Consider the following 24,317-nt stretch of genomic DNA (forward strand, 5'->3'; position numbering starts at 1 on the left):
AAAGACTGGCTGTGTCCTCTTTCATTAAAAAAAGCCTACGTTAGTGTAATTTCCATTAAAAACAGTGCTTTCACACCCCTGTCTGTTTTCCAAATGGCATGGAATGAAACTGGCTAAAAAGAGATGACCACAAACTAAGGAAATCAAGTACACAAAGCTCCTGTTATGTTCTCAGTGCATGTTTAGCCTATTTGAAATGTTGAGTCCTTAGAAACATAAGGATTTGGTGCCCTTTGGGTGTTTTCTACTTCTCTTGTTTGGTCATTGGAATGACACTGGCTTGGGAAATAAAACTGTTCAACTCAGGAGAAGTTGTCTTTGTTCTTTGAGTAGATGGCAAATGGGTCAAGATCTTTCGGGCCCTTCGAGCTGTGTATGAAGAACCAGATTTTCTCAGAGAAGGATGAGACACAAAATTGTAGCTTCTAAAAAATCAAAAAAGAAATTATGTCACAATCCCCCTTCCCCCAGTCATGTTCTGGGGTGCAATCCACACCAGTGAGGGGTTGTGTTCACTGCCTGCCCTGTAATCTTGGGTGCCTCACAATGCTTTGCTGTTGTAGATCCCAACCTGGGCTACTCAGAAACAGCCTGCCAGCACTCAGGCAGTGTGCTAGACAGGGTCAGCAACTCTGACCCAAGCAACCTGTCTACAGCCCCAGAGCCTCCATTCTAGCTTCCTCCAGACTTGGTTACTACTTGCAGGGTGACCCCCAACACACTCCCAGTATGAATTTTTTCCAAAACTGTATGCTCTGCAATCTCCAGCCCTCTCCTGGACAGTCCAGAGACATAATATGGCTTGTTTGCTCCTTTAAGGAGACAAAACCCACCAGTCTGGCACATTCACTGGAACTGACATTCACTTTAGCACCAACACAACAGTATTGGTTTAGATTGATAGTAAAACAAGCATATTAACAAAAGCAGATATGATTGTAACTGAATTCAGGTATAAGATAGAAAGTTATATACAAGCAAATGAACATGAAAACATGCGTCTAAAAGTCTAAAATTTAATCTAGTAAGTTTTGTTTTAAGGATTTGTTCAAAATTGCCTTTCTTACCTACAGTCTTCCAGCAAGAAGGTGACTAAACCTCTCCTCTGTCAGGATCTCTTGCAGATGCCTAATGGTGCTGGTGCCTCTGTCTTCTTAGGTGAAAGAGATAGTTGGGGTTTTCTGTCCTGTTCTTTTATAGTTCAGTGAATCTTTGAAATGGATTCTTCTGGAGGTTACCCCTCCAAGCAAAGTCTATTCAGGTAGGGAGGAAGAAGATGAGGAGTTGTGGTGAAGGAAGATCCTTGCTCTTTTTTCCCCCCACTTGTGTTTGCTGAAATGCAAATTGTTCTGTTCCCTGCTAACTCCTGTCTTGATGATCCTGTTTACTACTTATATGTATACTGAGGTAAACACACATTCCTTTGCTTAGTATAGACCCTTTTAACAACATTTGCATACTCGGGGCTGTCTGTTTTGAACAAGTAACATCATACAGGGGGAATTCATAAATTTACAGATAATGTTGCTACAAACATTTCACCACGATATGATCGACCTGCGAGTTATTAGTTTTCAAATGATATCTCACAAGCATATTTTGTACAAAGATTAAAGTAATGTGTAGGGTGCTTTTGGGTCATACACCCCCCAGAAATGAGGAAGTAAGAATATTAGAAGTGTTTTTTGACTGTGACTGAAGGTTTTTTTGGCTGGGGAACTCAAAGGAGGAGTATCAGTAGGTGGAAAAGACACTGAGTCATAGAGAAGCATGTATGTAGTATAAGGAAAGATGAAAGCGTGTGAGTACAACATGGAAACAAGTGGGTAAGGGAAGTATTTTTGAATAACACGAGATGAAAAATGATTCAGGATGTATACACGAAGAACAAAGGGACCAGGGGTAAGATATGAATTAATGGATCAAAGAGTAAAAACTGTTCTGAAATAGGTGATAATTTTAGGCAGCTAAGAAGATCAGAATTGAGAAGTGTTAATTATAGTTTTGGGGAGGGGGGATTGTGAAGAACTTTATGGAAAATAAGGGCAAATATGAAAAAATAGAGAAAGCAAGCATGAGAGAGAAAAGAGCTGTGAAAAGCGAAAGGGAAATCTGCAGGAAAGATGTTTATCAGGAACAATGGGAGTCTAGACAAATATATTTGGTGTCAGCTGTTCTTTGAGAGATGCCCTGGATTTGTTCCTGGAGTTCAACACAGACAGGGATCATGGAAGTCTCAATTATGTGAAACAGTGAACAATCCATTTCTAATTACCACACGGTGGTCCCCAAACCTACTTGGGATTCATCCAAATGAGCATTTCCTACAAAAGAATGCAGTTGATTGTATTCTTGGGAGTAGATCAGAAATTTTGAATTAACAACAAAGCAGTACTGAAGCTGCAGTAATCAGAATGGAGTTATAATAAGGGCTATAGAGCCATGATCCCTAAATTCATGTCTGTTAAGGGACCATTTTATGTTGATAACCATAAAAAAAAATGTTGCAAAATCTATCTTCTTTTCCACTAGCATATACCTAGTGCACATATAGTCTAATCAGCTTCAGACTTTTGGCCTACCAAATTCTCTTAATAAAATAAAGTTTAACTAACTAACTAAATAAATAAACCTGGATATATCCCTGAGTAGAGGAGTAAAAACTGATTTGTGACAGCAGATTTTGATACCCTCCTGGTTTCCAACCCATAATAAGTGTAAGAACTTTTTTGATAACTCAGTTCAAAAGGTTGATCTTCACAGGTTTGTTAGTCTATGTTTTGAGACAATACGTGATTCTGTGATGGAATCCTGTTGTGTGTCACAGATAATAGAGCAAGGTGAAAAAACACAGGTTTAATTTTATTTTAAGAACAGGCTGTTCTGTTTGTTTGATGGGAATAACAACACATATGCAATCTGTGCATAGCCAACAGTTTCTTTATAATTACTATCTGCAGGGCCGGCTCTAGGCACCAGCAAACCAAGCTGGTGCTTGGGGTGGCACAATTTCAGGGGCGGCATTCGGGACACCTTATTTTTTTTATTTTTTTTATTTGGGCAGCAAAAAACCTAGATCCAGCCCTGTCTATCTGTATCAAAGTGGGGAGTCTCCACACACCAGGCAGTGCCTGATGCTCTAGTTGGGTATACTGCTGGATGATAGCCTGTTCCATTAGTAAGAAAGCCCAGATGAATGGAGTAGAGGAACTATTCACATAATTTTAGGAGATTCCAGATGTGACAATGCCTTCTTGGCGGATACTGGGATTGAACCAAACACCTCCAGAGCTAAAAGTGTGAGTTTCTACTTGAGCTAAAGAGCCATGGCTGTAACAGGCTCACATTTTCTATGTATCAGGAACAGATGGGTACAAATAATACACATAAACGAGCATTACTATTATTTATTAATATTGCAGGAATGGCGAGGAGCACTAGTCATGGACCATTGTGCTAGGTGCTGTACAAATACAGAACTAAAAGATAGCTTGTAAGTTTTCTTTGGGGCAGGGACTAGGTAGAAGACAAAAGATTACAGATGGATACAGAAAGATAGATGGGGAAACAATGAGACAGCACTGGTCAACATGACAGACAGTGGTCTCAGCACACCAGCATTGTAGCACTTGTCAAGTTTTTTGTAGGCATTATGACAAAGGACAGTTTTGAGGAGGGATTTGATGGTGGATAATGAGGTGTCTTTGTGGCTGTTTATGGGGGGCTCCTCCCAACTTTGAGGGGCAGCACAGAGGAAGAAAGCACTAAGGTGATTGTTTGACAGTTTAAGAAGTAGGTGATGGAGGCTGGCATCATGGGCTGATTGGTGGCAGGAATCTCTCATTTTGATACTGAATGAGAGATGATAGGTAAGATTAGGGATAGGCTGTGAAAGGCCTTGAAAGTGAAGAAAAGCAGTTTGTTTAATGTTATAGAGAAAGGAGAGCCAGTGAAGCAATGTAAGGAGTGAGGTGATCAAAGTGATGGGCTAGGAAAATGATCTTTGGAATTGCATTCTGAATGGATATTAGCAGAGCAAGGTTACATTTGCCAAAGCAGAGAAAAAGATGTTGTAGTAATCGAGACATCAGATGATGAGGGCCTGGGTGAGAGTTTCAGCTGTGTGCATGGATAGGAAAGGCCATGTCTTAAAAATGTTATGCAAAAAGAATCTGCAAGATGTAGATATAACTGGATGTGAGGACTTAAAGAGAGAGGTCGGAGTCAGAGATGTAGGGCTTGAGGTTGTGATTGAGAAAAGAGGTAGTGGGAAGGCTGCGGGGTGGGGTGGAATTCAGAGCTCTGATTTAGTCATGTTGAGCTTGATCTGATGGCTGGGCATCCAGGAGGAGATGTCAGAGAGAGAGGCTGAGATTTTAGTTTGGACAGAAAGAGACAGGTCTGAAGTAGGGAAGTGGATCTGTAAGTCTTCAACACAGAGATGGCACTTTGATTTGTGTTTGTCAATGAAGTTACGAACATAAGAACAGTCATACTGGGTCAGAACAATGGTCCATCTAGCCCAATATCCTGTCTTTTGACAGTGGCCAGTGGATCTGCTGGTGGATTTTTGTTTTGATTCAGAACAGGGCAATTTTGTGTGATCCATCCCCTGTTGTCCAGTCCTAGCTTCTGGCAGTTGGAGGTTTAGGGACACCTGGAGCCTCCAGCCATGCAAAAATATCTTCCATGGACAGCTGAAAAATCCTTGGAAATAAGTACCCTGGTACGGATAGATGTCTTGTGGTTCCAGAGTCAGGGGTAGTGCTATTGATGGAGGTTGGCCAGACAACTATGTAGTGGAGAAGATGCAGTCCCTCATGGTCTATCATTGCTGAAGTATCCTCAGACCAAAATGGAAGGAAAACTAGCAGTCCATGCCAGGCCCTTGTTGGAGATGAAGTGAGCGGAGCACGTGCATATGACCACAAAGGAAGCTACAGCTGAGTGGAATAAAAGTGACTCCTCCATTCAATCTCAACAAGTCATTATGTGATGCAGATTTAAAGACCAAGATATTTACCCATGTTGAAAAATAATGTGTCATTTTCACCTAAGATATACAAAAAGGTTGGGTTTTTATTTTGTTTTTGCATATTAGGTATTTAATATGCCCATTAGCTGAATTCATTGCCTGCTATGAGTTTTTACTGAAGGCATCCTCTGAGTCATGTTGTTCCCCTTTATGAATGGAGGCAGATTTCTAATAGAAAAACTGGAGAGCTAGAGAGACAGAGGGAAAGAAGGCTTCTCTGCTTGATCATCACTTTTGAAAGCTACTTTCAGGACATCATATGATGCTGCGAGGTAGAGGCAGGCTGCTTGAGTTCTCAAGCAGCCCCCAGGGAATTCCCAACATTGTATCCTAAAACCTGCCATCCAACCTCAAGAAATATTGTGCCGGACTATTGAAACCCCCAAAATGCCCTCTAGCTCTGCATCTTCCTTTTCAAATCTGAAAGTGCCAAAAAGACAGAGGAGACCTGCCTCCCCCACTTATGCAAACAAAACGGTGCCTTATGGAATGCAGCTGATGGCCACAGTACTGTTGAAATTAAATCTACAGTTTCCACCCTATAGACCACTGTGACAACGAGTGGGAGTGCACGCAATATTTTAAAATTCTGCACATTTTGTCAAAATAACACTACATAATCACTCCAGTTTCAATTATTTTGATAATTTATTTCAAAATCACCTTGTCCCCGTCCGTCCACCATTCCATTTTGTTGCAAGCACATTCTTTCCATTCCTGGCCAAAGAGTTTCATCATGGGATCAGCCCAGCGTGTTTTACAAAAAGTTCTCAAACTTTAACACCTAGATTATTGAATATGTTCAATGAGGCCAAGAATGAGCAAACACTCCTGCCTACTCTAAGACAAACTGTAATTTCAGTTATTCCTAGACCTGGGAAAGACCTTGGACTATGCAGTAATTACAGCCCAGTTTCTTTAATCAATTGTGATGCTAAAAGTTTAGCTAAAGCTCTTACTATGCGGTTGGACAAAGCTCTCTCACATTTTACACACAAACATCAAGTAGGCTTCCTTTGTAATAGATGTGGTTTGGATTGTTTGAGTCAGCTGGTTGGTATTTTTGCCATTTGAGATATTATGAAGGATTCATAGCTGTCATTTCTTTAGATGCCAAAGGTGCATTTCTTTAAATGCATAGCCAGGGACTTTTTCATGTGTTAGCAAGATTTGGATTAAGATTTTATACTGTAACCTGAATTTGAGGGTAGTTATCAATAGTATTATTTCTTCCCCATTTCCATTACAGAGAGGTGTGAGGCAGGGCTGCCCCCTTTCTCCTCTTCTGTTTGATTTAGCTCTAGAAAATTTAGCCATTGCTATCCGAGCAAATCAACAGATTCATGGTGTCAGGGTGGGTCAAGAAGAGCACAAAATTATTCTCTATGCAGATGCTGCTGCTATATTTGTATCTAAGCCCAGGGTTACCATTCCTAACTTTTCAACCATTATTAGTAAGTTTGGACTTCTCTAAGGATATAAAATTAATTAGGGTAAATCAGAAAATATTAGGCATTGACAAATATGTCCACAAGGGCCTTTTCTTAAATTGGGACTTTCAAAGGCAGTCCTTTTACATGACACTTTTAGGAATACTGATTCCCAAAAATATTCAGGACATCACTAACACAAATATAGAACCAATTATTGCCCATGTGGCTAATGATTTGGGGGGATGGAGCTGTTAACCCTCAGTTTGTGAGGTAAAACTAATATACTGAAAATGAATGTCTTTCCCAGTATTTTATATATCCAGAGGGGTCTCCCTATTTCTATTCCTCAAACTTATTTTAAGAAATTCAATAATATTTTCAGAATGTTCCTTTGGAGCACAGGTAAGAAACCTAGACAGGCTCTAAACAAATTACAGCTCCCCCTCTCTGGGAAGATTTTGTTTTCCCAACTTGGAAAATTATCACATCTCCTATTTGTTAAGCCAGGCATCTTTGTGGCTGTTAGATATGATCACACAGACCCCCACTTTGGGTACAGTTGAATGAGAATTTGTATGCCCTCTCTTCCTTCCAGGCACTGTGGGATCAAACTATTATCGATTTGATGATTACGGAGCTCCCACAACCATGGCTGTGAGACAAACTTGGTCAAACTTGGCTAAATAGTTCTGCTTCTGTCCATTCTTCCATGTAGAAGCAGTCATATGGAGCAACCCTATCATTAAAATCAGTGGTAAAACCTTTATGTGGAGGGATTGGCTGCAGAGAGGAATTATGACTGTTGAAGCTAACTTGACAATGATAAATTTAAACCATTTGTAGATTTTCAACAACAATTTGTCTTGCCCTGCTCCGGAGCATGGAAATATCTCCAGTTAAAGCATTTACTTGTGAATGTGTTTGGACTGGATGCATTGGGAGCTCGAGAACCTCAAGAACTTTTATTATTTTGGAGGGAACTTCCAGGATTTTCTCAGCCAGTGGTATCCTATTATGATTTTCTGGCCTGAAAAACTGTGCCAAAGATTGATAATTTGAGAGTTGCTTGGAATAGAAATTTTTCCGACCCAAGGAATAGAATTGTATCTAATGTAAAAAAACCTACTATATATCTGAGAATATGGCTTACTCACCAAAAGACACTTTTCAGAGTATACCAGTCACCACTTAGGCTAACGTTAATTGGCCTCATAAATGTTGACTGCTCTTTAAAATATAATTCCCTTCATGCTACATTAGCTCATATGTTTTGGGAATGCTCCTGGATCAAGAATTTCTGGTCTGAGGTGGGTCAAAAGACCAACTTGATATTGTATGGTAAATTGTAGCCCTCCTCCTTGAGTTTCATTCTTGGATATATTCCTGATACCTGGAGGTCACTTGGTAACAAGGTAGTGTGGTTTCAAAGTGCAGCTTTGGTTACTAAAAAATTAATCTTGCAAAAATGGAAAAATTGATTCTCACCAAATATTGATGCTTGGCTCAGTGATATGACTGGTCTCGCAGCTAACAAACCACCAGCATTCCACAGAAAACGATTGCACAAAAAATGTAAAGCCATTTGGTCTGATTCTTTAGAGGTCTATGGTTAACGGAGACCCTGAAGATAGATAGGTCACTTCCCCTTCCCTCCCTTTGTCCTAACCTCTTTACTTACTTTGTGATGAATTATGATGAATCTTATCTTTTGGTATATTTTTTGTATTTGGGAAATGAATTTAAAATGTTTTTAAAAGGCTACTTTAGAATTGATGCTCAAGCAGAGAAGCATCTTTTCCCTCAGTGTTTCTACTAGATATCTTCCCATTCATAAAGTGGAACAACATGACTTCAAATGTTCCGAAGGGTGGGAGGTTGGATTAAGTATAACATAAGGACAACATTTTAAAAAAAGGAAAGCTTGTCTAGGCTATTTATGCCTTCTCTATGTTGTTAAGTAGAAGCCACCTAGTTCAGTGGTACTGGGAGACCATGTAGGGTTTTCTTTTCAACAGTGATTGTACCGCCCAACAATGCAAATAAATAAAAGACAATGATAGCTACAGTAAACTCCTGCAGTTTGCCAATTTTAGGTGGCAAAAATGAAGGTTACAAATTATTATAAATGGATAAAAGGTGCTATAGAGATGTTAATGCTTTATACTCTAATCTAAGGAATGTATATGGCCCCCATTATCACAATATTTGAGTGTCCCTCAATCTCTAATATATTTGCCATCACAAACCCCCTGAAATGTAGGGAAGTGCTATTATCCTCATTTTAGAGATGGAGAACTGATGTAGAAGACTAACTTGCCCAGGAATTCTGGAATTCTGGAATTCCTGGAATTCTGGAATTCCTGGAATTCTGTGGCAGATCAGGGAATTGATTCCACATCTTCCAGGTTCAAAGTTAATGCCCAAATCACTTCATCATCCTTCCTCTCTTGGACTGTTTTTCTCTCATATTAAGTATTATGATTAATATATTAGTCATTAACTGTGCCCTCCAAATAGGCTCTTCAGGATAGTTACATTACCTTGTTAACATACATAGAAACAACAGCAATTTTTGTATGTTCTTTACCTGTGTTACTCAAGAAAAATGGAAGCTTGCAAACGTAAAAATAACCAGTAATTTACTAGTGGATATTTGCCTTTCAGTATATGAATGGAACTCAAGGTTCCCTTCTGGCACAGCCAAAATGAAACTGCTGCAGGTGGCACTTGCTGACAAAGTACAGACTGTCATTGCTTCAGGTGAAGTAACTAATGTTACCTTGTCCCTGGCTTTCAGAATACAGCATTGGCTCAGGATAATGGTGGGGAGAATGACTCACATTCAGGCTGGTTTGTTCAGCGTGAAAAAACAAGCCTTTGAAAAGTTGTCATGGGTGCAGGTCAATCTCTTTCAAATCAGACTGAATGCTGCCATATCTGTATCCAAAATTAAAAATTCTAGACTCCTTCATTAATCTGATGATCGACAACTCTGGTGTGACTTACAATAAAACCTCTTGTTTACCCACTTTTTCCTGTACAGTTACTAAAAAGAAAAAAAAATCAATATAAAGCTTAGCAAACAAAGCAGCCAAATTGTATGGATTGTCTATCAGCCTTTCCAGTGATGTCAGCGCAATCTGAAATGTCACTCTGTCCTCTCACTGCACAAATGGTATGCTCCCATTGTTCTCTCTTGTAGGACACAGGACAGGAAAATTACAGGCTGCAGAAAAACATGTTATATGTGTGTGTGCGCAGCAAGAATGGGAAGAAGAGAGAGATCTGTGAGCTAGAGCAACGAAAATCAGCTCAGTTTGAAATTATAGAAAGGAAAGGTCAAAGTTGGTAAAAATCCAGTAGAAATGGTTTCACCCTACATTCTGTTTTCCATACACCTGGAATAGAGGATATGCAGAGTTGTGATGTACAGAGCTGGGTCTTATGTAAGAAATGTTTAATGAACTGAAGAGGAAAATTCCATGTTAAAAAAATAATTGGTCCATGATTATGCAGAAAAATAATTGAATTTAGACCTGTGCTATCAAAACTGACCATGATTATAATTTTGAGAGATTATTAGAGGCTTTGATTTTCAAATGCTTTGCAACCTGTCCTAAATATATCTCATAACTTTTAAAACAAAGACTGATATTTGCCTTGTATACGTCAAGAGCTATAATCTTTAAGGGATATTTGTTATACAGTCATGGGACTCTCATATAGAGTGTCTAGAAAGAATGTCATCCTCTTAGAGCCTCCTAAAGATAACTTCAGTAGAACAATGTAATAGAATGATATGAAAGATAACTAGAACTTCTGTCACTGTAATTCTAATGCTAATAAGTAGAACAATAATGAGTCACTGAGGCAGTAGTTATAAGTTTAACGCTGGCTGAGCCTTGAGACCAAAGGGAATGATGCTGAAAGGTCAAAAATTCTTCCCTAGAAAGAAGCAGTGTCACACATAACGGAAAGGACAGTCTCAAAATGCAGTCATTAGATACTGCAAAGAATTTGGAGTTTCCACAAACTGTGTTTTTGTAATAGTATGAGAGCAAGATGGGTTGGAGCCAAGGCTACTTTCTGATTCAGGAATCATCCACACAATTTATTTCATGCCCTTCCTGGAAACACTGCATTCCAAAGTGACACTTAAATGGATAACGCCACAGGAAAAGATTTTGATTGATATTTCTGTTGGCAGCAATTCCAAGAATATTGCTAGTCTGTGAGGTCTGCTGGTAGGTAATGTGTTTTGGAACTTTGTTTGTAGGCTAGATAATTGATATTTGCCAGCAGTTTCATTTCTAGATGAGACATAAAACATAAAAATGTCCTGCTGGTCAGTGGCTCTCTGCTGTATTTGGAAGTGTCTGAAAACTTATGACACCTGTGAATTCTCTAATAAAAGTGAATGTAATGTTTTAGGCCCCAATTCAGCAAAGTGTTTAAGCACTCACATGCTTAAAGTTGAGCATGTGGTTAAGTACCTTGCTAAATCCAGGCCTTAATACACTCTTATTTCATGTGTCTATATAAGAACTTTGGGATCTTGGGATGCCAGTGATTAAAAATGCATGGTTTTCATGGTGTACATGAACATGGACTGTGCAGTGTGTAGGGGAGAGAAATTTTTATCCTTAATGGTATGTGGATATGTACTCATATAAAGACTCTGACATGATTCAAAGGTTTAAATATAACATTTTATTTGAATTTGACCGAATAAACCTGGCCGTCTTATCGTATTGCAGACAATAGCTGTGAAATCTAAGATCTGTCTTGTTTTATGCACACAACTTGAAAGTAGAGAAAGAAATGGACTGGAGTGGTAGGCAAATGAATTGTAAAGTATAACAATGCTATTTTTAGAAGAATTCATACGATCTGTGCTGTGAAAAACAACTTTTGCAGGTTTGTTTCAATTTCCTAGCACTAGGTTATTTGCTTGTGTGGTTTTCAGCCTTGTTGCTGTTATGAACACATTTATTTTTAGTCAGAGTGGTGCCTGGTTTTGCTACCCCAATCAGACTAAACAATAGACATCTTTTGGGCATGTTCACCCATCTCCCAAGACAGAGAAAACTTCCTCACCCATTCCAAACAAACATTTTTCAAGGCACATTTTCTTAACGGTACAACGTTTGTGTCTTGATTTGCTGTAAAGGTAGTGCCCACAGTGAATCTTGACAGCAGTAGGGGCGATAGTAAGGAGGACTCAGGAAATCCCATGAGCACTTTGTAAGGCCATGTCTTCTCTAGGAAAAATCGGTGTGTTTTCATAATGATATACATGACAGCTAACACACTGCACATTCCTCTGGGCTTCACTTTGACCAGCAACACTGAGGTAAAACTGCAACTTGCCCGGTCTGTGCTAGGATTTTACAGTGTCATAGCAAGTGCATGTGAGCTATCTCATTTGAAAAACAAACCTATTTTTTCCTAGTGTAGACATGGTCTAAGGGTAAGTGGATGGGTTTTAGGAGCTGGTAAAACAGTGAGCAATAGCCAGAAGCTTAGGAAGGAAAGTTTTATGCTGGACCTTAGGGAAATGTTCCAAGCAGTGGGGCAGTAGAATAGACTTGAGGGTGAGGGAAGAAGTTGAGGCACCATCTCTGCAGACAGAGAATTCAGAAGCAGACTACCTCAGACATTACTGAATGTGTGATTGGAGCATTTAAGAGCTCTGACTGGTTGGCCTAAGAGGTGTTTTTTTCTGACAGTATTGTTAATATCTTTCCACCTGCTTTTACCAAGTACCAACGTTATGATATTATACAGTGAGGCCTGTTTCATGAGGCCTGCATTACTATTAGAGATAGGACCAAGCCACAAAGTTCTGACCAGATTTTGACCACCCTGAGGTTCAAGCCCATCTCTAATACACTTTGACTCTGCTGCAAATTATGGGTTTAAGCCTTTGCTCTTCTATAAAAAAAATAGCTCTCTTCCTGAACTCCCTCTTACATGGTGGCCTGAGTTTTGCCAACTTCCTCCGTTATCATCCTCACTGAGATATTTAAAACATACTGGGTGAAATCCTGGTCTTATTGAAGTCAATGAGAGTGTTCCCATTGACTTCAATGGGGTCAAGATTTCACCTATTGTAGGTACTATGTCAACTTTCATTAATGCAAAAACAATATAAAAGTGAACTGCAAAGGGTTAACGTGTCTTTCAATTGTTGAAAAGTTCATAAGGAAGAAATAAATCTATAGCTGACTTGAATGGGAGTGTTGTCTGAACAAGGACAATACAGTGCATGTAATTCATTATTTTCCATAGTCTCTTGTAATTCTCAGTTCTCTGTATTTCTCTAGGTATTGCATTATAAGGCCTGCTATTAAGTTTAGTTTTAAAATGTTGAATACAAATGTTTAAAAGATCAGGAGGCTGCTCCAAGCTGTTGTTTGGTAGTTCCAAAATTTAGTCTTCAGCATGTTACAAGTAAAAGTAATTTTTTTCTGTGTAGCCTGCACATTTAAAGATTTATTTGCGGGGGGGAGGGAAACAAGCAACCTTTGCCCTGGTTTTATCAAGAATTGTGGAAATCTCAGTGATTTGTGTTCACTTTTATTTTGCTTTATTTGGGGTTTTCAGCCTTTTTGTTTGAGGTTTGAACAAGAAATGTTAAATTTACTGAACTCCTCAGGAGAAATCTAACCTCTGCTGATTTGCATTTATTTCATGAGGATTTCACCCCTCATGTTTTGCCTGGTTTTGAATGAAACAGTAAGGGATAGATGCTCAACTGTCCATGTAGCTATGAAAATTTATGTCAGTTGAGGATCTGCCCCCTAAATCTCTTCTTAGAATCCACGAGGAGGGACAAGATTAGCTCAAAAATGAATCCAGGATTACGAAAACATTTTGAGAAATACAACTTACAGAATACCCAAGCTAAGATTTCTATCAATATCCAAAATCAGAGGGATTTCATGGGGTCCCATAATGAAAGTATTGAAAGGGTCTAGATGTGACTTTTTAATAATAAAGCAGTGAGTGCTAAGTTTGTCTCTGCTATCACAGGTATGTTTGCATGTGAAATATTATTTCTCTGTGCTTGTCTGCTCTGCAATAAATGCAGTTTGTAAAAGAAGATCAGAGAGCAGAACATCACAGCAGGGAAAAGTGGCATGTGAATGCATGTAACTACAATCTGAAATATAGTTGGTACAGTAGGTCACATTCTTGGTCTACCAATTTAAACAGAGCCCCTTTCAAAGTTTTATGTTAACCATTTGCCCTTGGTTAATTGTTCAGCTGGATTATTGTATTTCCTAACAAGATATATTTTGTTTTTGTTTGCTATTTTTAATCATCATTATTAAATAGAAAACACCCTTTGGTTTATTTAAAAATTTAGCAGTGCAAGTGAGAAGCCTTAGCCATTATTTAGGTATCAAATTATCTGATTTAAAAAACATTGTCCTGTGATTTTCAAGCACTTTATCATCAGTTCAGTAAATATATTGACAACACTGATTTTTAGTTTTGTGGTGATGATTTGCTTTGATTTTTCAAATTTAATAGATATTTTCAAGAAACTTACAAAAAGCTCCAGTGTGTTGTTTTATTCAAAATGATTCAATCTTGTAACAAAACAACAATATTAAAAGACTCTATATTATTATACAGGGGACTGGTAGAAGCCCCTATATGTAGGTTATCTAACACTTTCCACTACAAAGGATCCTTGCAACCTTTTCATTGAGAAGCTCTCACACCTCCACTCTTTGCAGCAGACTTAATATCCAGCCCCCTGAGGCTACAGAAGTGCCTTTTCTTTGTCCCAGGACATTCCATTCAGATATGACTGAGATAAAAAGTGTTATAAATCACAATTTCTCTTCTCTCACTTGTAAGAAATTACCAACATCCCAGAATTACAGAACACCTTGGGCTCATGGCAATGTCAAAGAGTAGCAGCAGCACACAGTGCATAGGGACACCAGTGAGCTGCTGGAGCAGCTGTAGAGGAAAAAAGAATGGGGGAATTGTTGGTCTGCCCCAACTCGCAAACCCCGCATGTGGCCCACACCTATGGGGGGTCACTATGTGGGGAAGGAGCTCCCCTAACTCCAGAGGCAGGGGCAGGATGGGAGAAAGAGAGCTCACCAAGCCAACTTGGATTCCCTGACCCAGTAACCCATCCACCCCTCTGGGAAAACAACTTTCTCTTGATGCTAGCTAATATAGTTAGTCTTAATGTAGCTTAGGTGGTAGCTGCAATGCTGAAGGTGCTAGGTTCGCACCCTGCAAATGATGTGTAACAGGGTGAGGAGGTGTTAAAGTTGCACATGATAGAATGTTTTAAAACGTTTTTCTTTAAAAAAAGTCTTAGAAAATTACACACACAAGGACTTTATTAAAAGATGGTTAGTTAGATTGTAAAGTTGAGTACTCAAAAGTTAGGAAATGCCAGATTTTATGGTGGCCCCTTGTGCATATTCATTATGTTACAGCCTTTAATTCCATGAACACGTACTCTATTTTCTCCAGAAATTCTGCCTCATTCAGTGTAAAGGAAGGACGCATAAGAGGACTAAATTAAGGTTACATGGGCAACCATAAATCTGAATTTCCTAACTTCGGAGGGCATGATCTTGCAACCTAAATAGCAGTCTTTTAACTTCATTTTTTAAACGTAATATCCATATGATGTGAAACTTATGTTAATGGAACATCAAGGCGGAGATGTCTAGCACTCACAAACAAGGAAATTCCAAAAGTTAAGGCTACACTGCAACATTAATTAAACTATGTTAAAAAAATAGCATGTATCTTGAATAGTGGAGATTAAAAAACAATCAGTAATTGTTTACATTTAACAAAGAAATCAGGAATAAAAAATTACTACTTAATTACAATGTGGCTGAGTTATTCATGCAGTAGAAACCTTAACACTTCCTTACTTTTGAGTGCTTGGTTTATCAACCTTAATATGGCATTAATGCTGTTTTTTTATTTAATTTACGTGTATTTATTTATTTCAAGTTAGAGGAGCAAAGAGAGAACAACATTGTGAAATCACTGTAATAAGATCTCAGTGCTGCTAAATTGCCTTGGAGTTCCCTCAGTGTTGCTGAATGTCTTGCCACCTCATCACTATTACGTCACTTCAACAGTGCACTCTTAAGACTAGTGTCATTCAAGCTCTCTAGGTTTAGGACATGCATGGGGGAAAAAAATTAATAGAAAACTCATGTTCCTGCATTAAAAGGCAGATTGAAACATGCATAGATTTAGAAATACAAAGCAGATTTTCTTCATATATGAACTCTTTATCCTTCCCCTTTGGGGGCTATAAAAGATGTATATAAAATGATGTGATCACAACATAGTTAAAGATTGTATTATAAGCGCTGGTTCAGCAATGTATTTAAACATATGTTTAAATCCCATTGAGATTAATAGGATTTAAGCATGTGCTTAAATGTTTGCTGAAAAGGGATGGATTTACACACATGCTTAAAGTTAAGCATTTATTTATTTAAGTTTGCAGATGATACCAAGCTAGGAGGAGTTGCAAGTGCTTTGGAGGCTAGGATTAAAATTCAAAATGATCTGGACAAACTGGAGAAATGGTTTGAAGTAAATAGGATGAAACTCAATAAGGATAAATGCAAAGTATTTCAGTTGGAAAGGAACAATCAATTGCATATATACAAAATGGGAAATGACAGCCTTGGAAGGAGTACTGCAGAAAGGGATCTGGGGTTACAGTGGATCATAAGCTAAATATGAGTCAACAGAGTAACGCTGTTGCAAAAAAAAAAAAAAAGTAAACCTTGTTCTGGGGCGTATTAGGAGGCGTGTTATAAGCAAGACATAAGAAGTAATTCTTCCGCTCTACTCTGCGCTGATAAGGCCTCAGCTGCAGTATTGTGTCCAGTTCTGGGTCTCACATCTCAGGAAATATGTGGACAAATTGGAGAAAGTCCAGAGGAGAGCAACAAAAATGATTAAAGGTCTAGAAAACATGACCTATGAGTGAAGATTGAAAAAAATGGGTTTGTTTAGTCTGGAGAACAAAAGACTGAGGACAAGACATGATAACAGTTTTCAAGTATATAAAAAGTTGCTACAAGGAGGACGATGAAAAATTGTTCTCATTAATCTCTGAGGCGAGAACAAGAAGCAATGGGCTTAAATTGCTGCAAGAGAGGTTTAGGTTGGATATTAGGAAAAACTTCCTAACCATGAGGGTAGTTAAGCACTGGAACAAATTACTTAGGTGTGTTGTGGAATCTCCATCATTGGAGGTTTTTAAGAGCAGGTTAGGAGAACACCTGTCAGGAATGGTCTTGTTATTATGTTGTCCTGCCTTCAGTGTAGGGGACTGGACTAGATGACCTGGTGAGGTCCCTTTCAGACCTACACTTCTATGATTCTTCGCTTTGCTTAATCACAGCCATAATGCATATGCACAAAGGGGAAGAATCAAGGTTGCAAAAGTCCTAACTTATGACTTGACTTTGCAAATTTTTTTTGACCTTGCCATAAATAACATTATTTTAATGTAGTTCTATATATAAAATTTAAAATCTGTGTTTTTATATATGCTCAGATACAACAGTGATGAGCACTGGTATAATAATTTAGATAGCATAGTATGTTTATGTTTTTATGTATGTATGCTAAAAATTAAGGCTGCCTCAAGCTAGGCACTCAAGTGCATATTTAAACTCCTACAAAATATTCTGATTTTCCCTAACTAAGCCTCCCTAACTCCTGTTTGAAGTCAACTGGACCTGTGAATGCCCAGTACCACTGAAAATCAGTCCACTTATTTAGGAGCTAAATATGAATTTAGGCACCTAGGTTTGAAAATTATGACCATTCTATACTGTATACTGTTTTTAACTTAGCATTCAGGTGGTATTCTGGAATACAGGATTTGCTGATTTGAGGCACTGAATATACATACTCTGAGTGGCTTAAAGGCTTTGTGACATATGTGTGACAAAAGCTTTTTCTACACTAGAGAAATTTTCTATTCTAAGTAATGTTGGTTTCCCAACCCCACTTGTCAGTCATCTCACACCCACACACAAATGTGCCCCATACATTTTGCGTGTGTTCCACAGAAAAATGGTTTGTACTTGCTTTCCACAAATCTAAGAATCATTGCTCTCTCAATGGTCAGTTTGCACTGTTCTTTTCCAGTGTCGTCTGGCAGCTTAATGCATGTTTTTGGCAGTACCTTGTTTTAGTGTCCATACAATGTTTTGTGCATTCTGAATTTCAATACCCTGAATTCAAAGGAATTCCCTGATGACATTTTGTCACTGGAATATGAACACCACCACCTCCTAATTCACAAGTCAGATGACAGCGACTTTAATTAAATTTCAGTTATTTTATTGAAAACTTCACACTAATATTTTGTTATGGAACAGAATTAACTAGGAGATATAGATGATATAGCAATATTAGTGTCTGTATAAACTGTATAGCTTATTAGTACATTCCTCTTTTCCTCCCAAACCAAGACAACATTATATATGTAAGAGCAGAGAGAAAAGGAAATGGCATCTAGAAGTCATGAAACTGATGCTGCTTTACATCTTTGTAGATGGACATGTCAATTACTTGTGATCCAAGGAATCCATGTCAGGTAACATCTTAGAGTGGTCTGTGAAGGGTGAGTATGTCATGCACCATGTTCCAGGAATATGAAATGGCATATGGAGTGACGTACATTGAAACCACATTCATGAGATATGGCTACAGCCCTAATGGCATCATTGGGATCACCCTGAAGACTTAGATTCTAAGCGGGTCCCGGGGCAGAAGGACCCCCTGCCACGGGTCTTCGGGACACTTCAGCGGTGGGTCCTGGAGCGGAAGGACCCCCTGCTGCCGAATTGCCACCGAAGACCCAGAGCGAAAGAAGCTCCGGGAGCCCAGGCCCCGCAAGAGTTTTCCGGGGCCCCCAGAGCAAGTGAAGGACCCCACTCCAGGGCCCCCGAAAAACTCTCGTGGGGGGCCCTGCAGTGCCCGGGGCCTGGGGCAAATTGCCCCACATGCCCGCCCCTCTGGGCGGCCCTGGTGATAGGCTTACAAGACACTTACCAGGGGTGAACATCAAGACTATTTTGTCATGTGAGTTGGCTTCTGTATCAACCTCAATGTTCACTGGTTCTGGTGACATAAGGATTATACATACTATGTCTAACCTATAGAAGCATACTTCACAAGAGGTCACCTGCATAATTATTGACTGTTCCTTAGTTTTTGGCTAATACACTAGCCAGCAAGAGGTAGTAACCAGTTTCAGAGATTACATTGAACCACAAGGCAACTGTAGGTGATGCATACCTTGTCTTTGACAGGTACAAAGACTTCAGCACAAGATTTAGCAGAGCTACAGAAACAAGCAGAGTGCATCAGCTGAGTACAAGTACACAGCTTCCTTCACAGAAAGTTTACTTGACAGTAACTGATCATTTGTACCAAATTCATACAAGACAAGAAATTTCACTAGTGACATACATTAAAGCACAAGCAAGTCATCACAGGCAGTGACAACACCCAGCTGAAATAAACCAGGGAGATGTGGTGATCAATAGAGAGTATATGGCCACCTCTCATGAGGAAGCCAACAACATCCTTGCACAACAAAGAGTGATGGTTGCAAAACATAATCTATTGAGAATATCATTATTATCAGATGACACTGACATATTTGTCTTATTCTTGCACCACTACTTTGAACAGAGTCTAACATCTTTAGTGATTTTGGAACCCCAAGTACAAGAGAGAGCTGTAATAGACATCCATGCCCCTGCAAGCAACACCAGAACTTTGTACCAGGACTGTTAACTGCTCATGCACTCTCAGGTGATACCGTCGTTTCCTATTTTGGCCTCATCAAAAGCACTATGTTTTAGTTTCTGTGCGCTTGATGCTCCCTCCTTCTTCTGGATGACATCAGTGCAGCAATGCCTGATGTCACTGAAATTTATGGCTGCATGCTATGGACAATCAAATTGTGCCGTCAGAAGCATGGTAGAAATCATGGGCAGCAAAAAATGGCAAATGGCAACACCAAATTTCAGTTCCCTACCACTAACAACTGAAGCATTTACAGTAAATGTAAAATGAGTACATCTTCAAGCATGTGTGTGGAAAAGTGCTTTGGATCCAGAGACACCAGCACTTGATCTAATGCAGTATGGATGGATCCACGACAGTTCCAAGTCTCTCTTTTTAAAAACTGTACCAGACAATGTCATGCTTGCTTATAACAGGGTTCAAAAAAGAACTAGATAAATTCATGGAGGATAGCTCCATCAATGGCTATTAGCCAGGATGGGCAGGGATGGTGTGCCTAGCCTCTGTTGAGAAGCTGGGAATGAGCAACAGGGAATGGATCACTTGATGATTACCTGTTCATTCCCTCCGGGGCACCTGGCATAGGCCACTGTCAGAAGACAGTATACTGGGCTAGATGGACCTTTGGTCTGACCCAGTATGGTCTTTCTTATGTTCTCCTCCACATATTTTGAAGTAAATCAAGTACTCTTGTGAGAGTGATATGACTTGTAAGTCTATGAGATGCAGATGTAACAGTCCCAACCATATTGTATGTTTGCCAAGGAGGTGTAGTGTGTTGCAATGATCTGAAAAAATCAGCATTAGCATTTGCAGATGAAAACGACAATGATAAGAAGTCAGTAGTATTACTCATATGAAGACACTCAACTTTAGTTTGAATGAGAGAGAACACTAGTAATCATGCATCCGACGAAGTGAGTATTCACCCACGAAAGCTCATGCTCCAATACGTCTGTTAGTCTATAAGGTGCCACAGGACTCTTTGCTGCTCTTACAGATCCAGACTAACACAGCTAACCCAATGATTCCATAAATTATTATTCTTTTGGTGTGTGTGTGTGTGTGTGTGTGTGTGTTGAATATTTTTTACATTAAAAAGAGTGATCACTATATAAAATGATAATTAAGGTCTATGCTATACCCCCAATTCCCATCCTCATGTACACCTGTTACTCAAAAATTATTGTTATTAAGTGAAATGCAGGTATTTAATATTTGCAATATCAATCATTAGAATTCCTCTGCCTTGATTTTGTATGCCCCAAATCATGCAAACTCTTTTAATGATTATGGGTGGTGGTGAGGATGGAATGAAAAATCAATATTTCAATATGCTGAGCAGTGATAGAGGGTCATCATTGGACAGATACTTAAAATGTATGGTCTTGAGATACAGAATCCACACAAAAAACCTTGTATGGACCCTAAAAGCAAGGTTAATCAGAATGCAGCCAAACTGTGGATGCAGGATGAAATTGTTCCAGCAGGCCTCCCATTACTGACCCTCAGTGCATCTGTGGCCTATATAAATGTCCCAGAATCCACTTCTGGGAGCTATGCGGAGAACTATGGGATGGTTACCAATAGGGCATTGCAACTGAAACATTTAGAACAGTGCTAGTTCAAATATGTGGTTACAACTATAATGGTCTATAGACCGAATCAACATGACTAGCGTGGATGCATTGAACTGTCTGTGCTGAAACTCGTTCTATCCTGTTTGTTCAGTGACAAACAATTCAGTTCTCTACACTTGACCTAAGAGCAGAATTGAATCCATAATTCAGTTTAGTAACCTTGCACCTCCAAGAAAGAAAAGAAGTATGGTTGAAATGGCTCAGAGATTAGTTGAGTCTCATAAGGACAATTGAAAATGTGCATCTGCTGCCTTATTTGACTTTCTAGTAGGTTAATTACTAACCTGCAGTGGTTGCCTTCCCCTTCTCAGAACTGGAATATTCTGACGTACCTCTTGAGAGGTTTGTGGCTAGTTTATACTGTTCATATGGTCTAGTAAAAAACTGATATGGTTTGCCTAGAACAATGTTGCACTATTTGTGTACACATAGCAAACTCTATATAGCAATAGTGAACCAAAAGAAACCAAGTATATCATCTGTAACATTGACTTATTATCTACTTCTGTGTGTGCAAGTATAATGACCTTTGTACTTAATTAGCAAATATAATCTGCCCCTATCTACCTTTTAAAATGCAAATAAACAATTCTTGGGAGTAAGAATGGATCAGGCAACAGCTACACTTGACATTGCATCACACAGTAGCTTGCAAGACGCACAGCAACATGTAGTTTTAACATTTCTATGAAAATCTAAAAGCTGCTATTTTGAGTCCACATTTCCTTTTAAACTCAGATAACTGCAGTAAAAATTGTTTAGAGCTGAAGCTGTGAGAGAGGCAGACTAGTGCAGCTCTTGTCCAAATTCTAATAAATCACTAGAATAGTGCATCTCTAATATGCGGTACTGCAGTTGAAAACAGACATTAGGACTACATCAATCATACTAAAAATGAGCAAACTGCTTATAATGAAAGTGAAAAAATGGATCCCTCATTAACATGCCCCCCCGCCCACCGCAGTCTGATTGGTTTCAGAAGGCACTGCTTCTGAGCTTACTGTAGGACCTGAAACTAAAAGACAGCAGCAAGATTCTAGTGCTACAGCCAAGTGCAGCGTAGCCAGAGAAACAGGCAACAAAAATAGAATGCCAGGATTGCTGTGCGTGGGTGAGGCAGAAACCACATTATGAGCAAAAGCTTCCAGTATTATTTTAGAACCAATCCAGAGCCCTTCTCATTTTGTTCTCTTTTCACAAAATACTCCTGGGGAGGATTGAAGGAGAAAGAAATCAAACATAAATCTAGAATTTTAATTTATATTCCTCTTCTTCTTTTCTTGCTTGAAAAGCTGCTCACAAACATACATTTGTGCACAAATAAGTTTGACAGTGGGAAAGGGTTAATTACTTTTGAGGATTGGCAAGAGAATTGCAGTTTGAAAGATAGAGACTGGACAGCTGTGTTTGCTGTGGTATTTTTAAGTGCATTAATGCAGGCTCCAATCACTGGGCCATGCTTGACCTATTTTTGGCTCAGGCTGGCCATTGTTCTATTTCTGTTGCCTGTGGGCCACACTGTTGTTGATTCATATGCAAATGAGTTATCACTAGCTTCAGCCAACTTTGCAGAGACACAGAGCAAGGGAGATAGAGAGAGAGGAGAGACGGAGAGGAGAGAGAGAAAGGAGGAGGGCACAGAGACAGAAACACTTGTCAAGGCTGAGAGTAATTGAAACTAAGCCCTTAGGGGCTGAAGTCCCTGGAAACGGTGCTTATTTGGTTTTATTTTTTGAAGTGGCTTTATTCTCCCCACCACCACCCCACAAGAAAGCCTGAAGCACAAATACATTTCTTCATCCACCTGCTGTTGGCTTCCAGAACACAACTATTCCAACTCAGAGGTGCATAATCCACTGAGTCCTTCTTATTATTTTGCAGCAGACTGGGGCAGAGTAAAAATGGATTGTCCTTTTGTTTTTTAAGTAGCTATTCATTCAAATGCTTAAATACTGTTGATTACCAAAGTCTATTATTTCTTCCACCCCACTGTGAAGGAGGTAGGATTAGAGAGGGTCGCTCCTGACGCCCCTGTATGGTACAGTGATGAATCTTTCATGTAGCTGAAGTACAGACTGATTGGAATATGCTGCAGACAATTTACGAGAGCGAATCGTGTTTTTCCTCAGATGGAGTTTCTGGACGTGAACAGCTCTTTGCTCAGCAAAGAATGCACAGTATGATCAGCTCAGGTAAGAGGCAGTTCAATAATGAAGGCTTCTCTGTCTGGAGGGTGACTTTCTCAGGAAATACAAACTGTCACAGAAAAGCACTTCTGCTTTAAAGAATTGGTTCTATTTCAGGTTCTTTTATTCCACTTCTTATTAAATGATTATCTCTACAACAATATTATTTGGACACTTGCTGCTGCTGTTGTGGTTTTCTTTTAAGGCTACTGCTTCCAAGCAGAAAGAAAACTAGCAAGTAAAATACAGTGTGGGTTTTTTTTCTCTTCTTGTTCTGTGATGGCAAAATGGGGCTTGCAATGATTGCAGGTTCAGTCAGAACGAGACTCCATCAAACAAGACTTTATCAGCAGGCTGCAATTCATATAACCCATCTTAGTCAGTTTTGTTCATATATAATTTTGTAAGCAGGAATAGGTCTATTTGTAAGTTTCTTTTTTCTCAGGTTTACAGAGAGTTTTCTGTAAAAGTCCTTTTCTGTTTTCATAATGCTGTCATCTTTGATTACTCTAAAGTAAGTCTGTGTCTTTCTTACATAGGGCTCATGTTACTTTAAACATATTACTTTACTTTAAACCTGTTTGTACCTTTAAACATATTTGGGAACCTTGGCAATGCCAGTCAGATGTAAAATCACTGTCACTGAAAATGTAAGTTGGATGTGTTTTTAAAGCAGGTGTTTTAAAGCTGCAGTTACAGAATAATGGATATTATCTCCCAGTTTTGAAGACCTTGTATTTTCTAGTTTCTGTAGTATCTGTGTTTTAGACCTCACATATGATGCACTGAAATTGAATTAAGCTGCAAGAGTTTAACAAGATAACTTAGTAAAAGAACCCAGAGTGCAAGTCAAATTTGGTGTCTCTCTGGTTAACACTGTGTGGTTCTGGCTTTGGTTTTACAGTGCTTAATGTCATTATACTTTTGGACACAATGTTATCTGCCTTATGCGCTTTCAACCCCTTGTTTCTGGTTCTCCTTTATTAGTTTGTAAAGTCGGCTTTGCATAAGACCTGCATGTGAAATGTGCTGTGAATTGCTCACATAGACTTCAATCTTAGTAAAACCCCCCAAAATGGTCACAAAACTTGGCAGTGCTTCCCACTTTCTGAAGTGTGAGCATGTCTGAAAGAACCCGTGCCTGTTCTAATGGTCATACCCTTGGTCCACCTGTTGA

The 24,317-nt window shown here is 39.1% G+C and overlaps 1 protein-coding gene across 2 annotated transcripts in view; it reads left to right on the forward strand.

Annotated features, from left to right (window-relative positions):
- Window positions 1–24,317, forward strand: part of HDAC9 (histone deacetylase 9) — a 666,736-nt gene that overhangs the window by 281,522 nt on the left and 360,897 nt on the right. For both annotated transcript variants that reach the window (XM_039523937.1, XM_039523938.1), the window contains one exon: window positions 23,084–23,146. In XM_039523937.1, the coding sequence (XP_039379871.1) occupies window positions 23,084–23,146 (63 nt within the window). The remainder of the gene's footprint in view (window positions 1–23,083; window positions 23,147–24,317) is intronic.

This window comes from Mauremys reevesii, linkage group 2 (genome assembly GCF_016161935.1).
Source record: "Mauremys reevesii isolate NIE-2019 linkage group 2, ASM1616193v1, whole genome shotgun sequence".
Classification (NCBI taxonomy): Eukaryota; Metazoa; Chordata; order Testudines; family Geoemydidae; genus Mauremys; species Mauremys reevesii.